Consider the following 5,714-nt stretch of genomic DNA (forward strand, 5'->3'; position numbering starts at 1 on the left):
TGTATCATCGTCATGGTAATGAGACAAATATTCGAATGCATCATCAAAATCGTAGAGTCGGAGTCTGATTTAAGGATAGTGATCTGAGTATGTGTACTCCATTGATGAAACTAGACGACGGAATATGAAATCTCACATCCACATTATAGGAGCAGATCGATGTAACTGGAAGATTTTTGAACCTACATTATAGGAACAGACGTATTCATAAAAACTTAAAAACCACTAATTAATGTAAAAATAGTTACCACATTGCACAAAATGGATGTATATTAACAAAGGAATAATAAATCCAGACAAGAAAATCTAATTACATGTGAGGGTTGCCTTGGATATATAAACCACTGGGAAAAATTTTAACATATGAGAAATACGAACATTTTTTAGGAATCAAAATAGAAAGAAAGATCAATTGATCAAATTAAGGGATAAAAATTTAAATTAAATGTAATAATTAGGGAAGAGAGAGGGCACTTTAATTTGTTTTATATATCATGATAGTTCTTGTGATTCCTCAGCATTTTCAGACTCCTTCTTGTTCTCTTGTTCTGCTGATGTATTATCAACAGCAACAGCAGCATTATTTGTATCCTCAGTAGTGTCATCATCATTTAGTGGTGTCACAGCAGCACTATTCTTTTTGTTATTAGCAGCTTTGAGGACATGTTGATAATTGCCCTTCTCCATGAAGAGTTGAGCAAAATGGTGCTTGCAATATAGATTTCCATCAAGGGATGCATAGGTTGCATGGGTAAGTGGACACCCTCCATGTGCACACTTGAAACATGACTTGTGGAATGATTCTCCTTCCATTGTCACCTATTTCATTTTTAAGCCTGTTAGCGTTTATGTTTTGTGCACTGACAAATATATACGTAAAATTGATCTATAACAACATCTAATTTCTTCATAGCAAATCTGATGTTGAGCAAGGGCAGTTAGCAAAAATGTGTTTGAAAATGATCAAGTAAGCTGTGTGCTCCTTTTTCATCAGCTTTTGGAAATATAAGGGTCTTTAATCTCTTAATAACAATCGAAGAGGCTTATGGAGATCTTAACTATAAGTAAAATGAGATTAATTAACTTTCCTAGAAGCTCTTTTCTTAAAAAATAAATACGAATTAATAAGGAAGTCCCAAAAACAACATGCTATAATAGGTTCAATTGTAGTATTGTATCATTATTGCCAAGAAAATAAAATAAAATTGATATCGTCCGTCCAGTATAATAGGGAAGCTCGATGCAGTAAAGTTCCCGCTATGCGCAGGGTTCGAGGAAGGACTCCACCACAAGGGTGTATTGCATGCAGCCTTACCTTGCATTTCTGTCGGATGTTGTTTTCAAGTAATTTAAATTCAATTACGTTAATTAATACCATCAACTTTCCAATGTAAACAGATCATATGCATATATAGTCAGTCCAGTTAGCTGGAATAAAGGAATAGGATTTGATAAATCTTTTAGTATTAAAGAAAAAATGATCATTGCTTACCTTTTCAAGTGGGTAAACAGTTTTGTCACAAGCAGCACATTTATCTTGGGTTCCAGAGAACATAGCAGATAGTTTGCTTGGAGCCCTTGTCTACATATATACACAATATAATTAAAAACCAAATTTAATTAGTATTAGTAAAGGAAGTTGAAGAAGCAACTATAGTAAGAAAATTTTAAAACTTTTTAATTTAATTGAAGCAGAACGTACCAGTGAATTTTGTCTCTCAGTCGTCTTAGCTGTACAAATGTTAATTAGAATCAATGTAGATGATTAGTACTAGAAATTAAGATAAAATTGGCGTAGCAAAATGTATTAAATTAATTCTTAAAAAAAGGATGTCTTACAATTCTGAAAATTCTTGCTAAAATTTCCAGATTGCTTAAAAAGCTGCTCGAAATGAGTCTTGCAGTACAGAACTCCATCCATGGAAGAATAGTTGCTCATCTGCAACAGAAAAATAAAATCCAAATTATCAAATATGTAAGGAACACAAAATTGATGGGGATATAATTAATGATGGGTATAAAGGGCTGATCGGTGCACTAAGTTCTGTTATGCGAGGGTCTGAGAAATGGCTGAATCACATGATTTTATTTATACAAGTCTTACCCTACATTCTAAAAGAGGTGTAAAGGATCAAAAATACCTTTGAACCATTTGAAATGAAGTAAAAATACCCTTCGTTATTTTTTTGTTCAAAAATACCTATCCGTTAAATTTTTTACTTGAAAAATACCTCTCTCTCTAATGGAATGACATCCAACACGCCACGTAAAAAAAAAAAATTTACCACATGACCAGTCCACATGAAAAATAAATTATCGACTAGCATAAATCGAGTCTAGTTATAATATTTACTCTGATTGAATGTAAAATTGGAATTGTGGTGTAGTTGATTATTGTTTCGGGAAAGATTGAGCAGGTGAGACCTAGCGAAGCCAAAAATTCCGTCAAGAACATTCAAAAATTAATGTTTATGTACAAATAATTGAAAGTGATCGATCTTTTACCTATACATGCAATATAATTTTTCTATACAAAATATAATCTTCCATCTAGGAGTCTATGTGGCTCGCAAGGACAAAGGTAGAGGAGCAAGGGGTTCATCACGGAAAATTATACTTCTTTTCTTTTTTCGTATTTTAAATTTTTTAGAAGAAAAATTCTAGCTCGATCCCTAATTGAGGGGTGGGGGGGAACTGAAAGGAGGAAGAAAATAGGGATACATACCACAAGGGTGCCTTTGCAATGGCTACATTTGAAGCAGGTTCTATGATAAGTGACACCATCAGCAGACAACAAATCAATAAAATAAACAGTCTTATCACAGGCTGTACATTTATCCAATGTCCCAGTGAATGCCATTATTCTTATAGTATATTTTTCGAAAAATTTTATAATATTCACAGAAGCCTGAAAATATTCAATCTCAATAACTATTCACAGTTAGAAATATGGCAGAGGAAAAAAAAAAAGAAAAATTGTACAAGAATCTTCTGCCCTCTTTATATTCTAACCTGTTTTGTTATTGAGATTAAACAAACAAAAAGACACCCTCTCTGTCTCAGTTTGTAATAGAGAAATTTTGCTTACTTTTTCATGTGGAAAATAATTACTATAATTCTTCTATTACAACCATAATACAATTGACACGTGAATGGGAGATCCAAATAATAGGAGTTCAACATTTTATTTCTTTGCCTCTCAAATAGAGTGGATGTAATTATCTTGGATTTCAGTGAAATTAGGCTCTAATTTGACTTTTTTCCATCACAAGATTTTATTAATTCTATCCACTTTCGGGTCGTTTGGTAGAGTGTATGAGAAAGTTAAATGCATGGATTAGTTTAATGAGTATTACTAATATTTTGTTTGGTATATTTTTTTATTCAGATATAACTAATACTTGCATTAGTTATTCACTCTATTGTGTATTACTAATACCTCAAAATCCATGGTATTAGCAATGCAATGATGCATGCATTAACATGACTAAAGATACTAATATTATCTCTCAAAAAAAATTTCGCATCCTTTCCAAAAAATTTTGCGTTCTAATATTTACTCTTTATTTTTTTAAAAGCATTTATCATAAGACGTGGGCTTTCGAAAATTTTCTTTCTAACTCACAATGATAGTGGTAAGATCTGCGACACTCCATCCTCTCCCAACCTCACTTGTAAAACTGCTTACGCTGGTATATTGTTGTTGTCATTTTAGGAGTATTTGTGACCTAGTTTTGTAAACATTCACCATCAGTTTTTCTTTTCCAAAAAAAGAATGGGGTTAAACGGAGAAACGGGGGAATATATTATAAGATGGAAAATCGAATCCTCACCGACAAGATAAACATTAAAATAACCAACCAACTAAACTAGCTAACATTCCCCAAACGTTATAGACATTCCAAAATTAGATATACAAAGAGTGAAATACGTGCATCCTGTATCCGTTATAGGATGAATAAATTAGAGACGAATTCGATATTTTAATTCAATAAGTTTGAAATATCATTATATAATCACGCTCTCGCTAATTTTTGTGACAATAGGTTTGACGATCATATAAAAAATATATTTTTTTTTCTTTTAATTTCAAATACATATAAAGTTTGAACACGAGACCATAAATAATTTCAAATACATATAAAGTTCAAAAACTACACCTTTAATTGTGCATAATGAGCTTTAACAAGTTTTAAGAAAAAAAAATCGCTTAATAGAACAGATTAACTTTGTTCAAGAAATTTCTAACCTCAGTAATGCTTTGAATTAATCGAGTGATAAATTAAAAAAAGTTTCTTCAGTTAAATTTTGGTCTTTTATTTTTCCATTCAGATATAGAAGCAAAGAAAAAACAATTGGTACAACTACTAATTAACATCTCTGCAGACCAACAAGAAAATAGTAGAAAGAATTGGTGCAACAACCAATTATACACAGCATTCTCAATTATTAAAATTACAGATAAGGCACACAGCTGATTAATCATTGTAACTAACAATTAATTAATTAGTTAATTAATTAGTGGGGACTATATACTATTGTTCAGTTAACTTGACAGGTATATGCGTCTTGCCTTATTAAAATGTTATGTTGGTTGTTGTTTTCAACGTGCCTTAACAGTTCTGATGAAGACATCAATCACAAACGTTCATGGCAAACTGCTTCATTTTATAAGATTTATTTGACACAATTTTTTTTGGTAACAAAATAAGTAGAATTCAAATATTTTTAAATAAAATCCACATAAGTAATTAAAAATGTAAAAAAAACATAAATCTCAACCTTATTAGAATTATTTACACTCTCTCCCACTTCCTTAATTACTTTACTCTCTCACTCCCGATTCATATACCTAACAAAGGCCGACATATACGTAGAAACCTTTGTATATGACAAGGCCAACCTATACATAACAAGGCCGACAAGACCGACATATGCATAACAAAGCTAATTCATATACATAATAGGGCCGACATATACATAGAAAACTATGTATATGTATTTTTAGAGAAAAATGGAATTTTTGTAATATGTTTGGAGAGATGAGAGTTTTTGTAATAAGTGAAACTTAAATTGTGGTTTTGTGTAATTTTTAATTTAAAAATAACGTAAAAAATAAATGAGTTAAAATGTTTGAGGAACTCGTAGTTTTTTTAAAAAAAAGAAAAACTCTAATGTTAAGTATAACATTCGTACTTTGAACTATTTCCACTTCATTTCATGTACATTTTGTTTTGATTTTTTCACTCTTTTAAGAATTTGATAACAATCGGAAACAAAAATTTTGGTTTTCGATTCTAAAAGGGTAGATTCTTGTTCCAAATTTTGAGATATATAATTAAAATAATTGTAACTCTTAATCTTTTCTTTTTCATAAAATAATGGTGATAATGAGTTTTGGTCAAAAAGACATACTGTATTTGTTTGTATAAAGCTGCATGCAGTATGAATTCCTAGGAACAGTTGGAAAATTAGCAAAATCCACACTTGTACACATGTTTTTGTGTGTGTAATTGCATGCGTATAAAGTAAACAATTCATTCAAATTCATCAACAAATGGTCTAAGATAAAATATCTCTTCATAGATTATGTAGGAAAAGAAGTGAAAAACTAGAAGCATATACCTACTAATAGTTTAATTACCTAAACATTAGTTTTCTAGTTTATGTACAAACACAACAATAAGAAAACAGCTATGATTATTCCTACTGCG

At 30.8% G+C, this 5,714-nt stretch overlaps 1 protein-coding gene across 1 annotated transcript; it reads right to left on the bottom strand.

Moving 5' to 3' along the window:
• Positions 1-252: 252 nt before the first annotated feature.
• LOC107839174 (LIM domain-containing protein PLIM2b) lies at positions 253-3,149 on the bottom strand. Its single transcript, XM_016682559.2, has 5 exons — positions 2,726-3,149; positions 1,840-1,939; positions 1,703-1,731; positions 1,493-1,582; positions 253-819 (listed from the first exon to the last, which is right to left on the bottom strand). Exons 1-5 carry the CDS (start codon positions 2,858-2,860, stop codon positions 493-495), a joined length of 681 nt encoding a protein of 226 aa, XP_016538045.2. The 5' UTR covers positions 2,861-3,149; the 3' UTR covers positions 253-492.
• Between the last annotated feature and the right edge of the window lie 2,565 nt (positions 3,150-5,714).

Source organism: Capsicum annuum, chromosome 8 (assembly GCF_002878395.1).
Source record: "Capsicum annuum cultivar UCD-10X-F1 chromosome 8, UCD10Xv1.1, whole genome shotgun sequence".
NCBI lineage: Eukaryota > Viridiplantae > Streptophyta > Magnoliopsida > Solanales > Solanaceae > Capsicum > Capsicum annuum.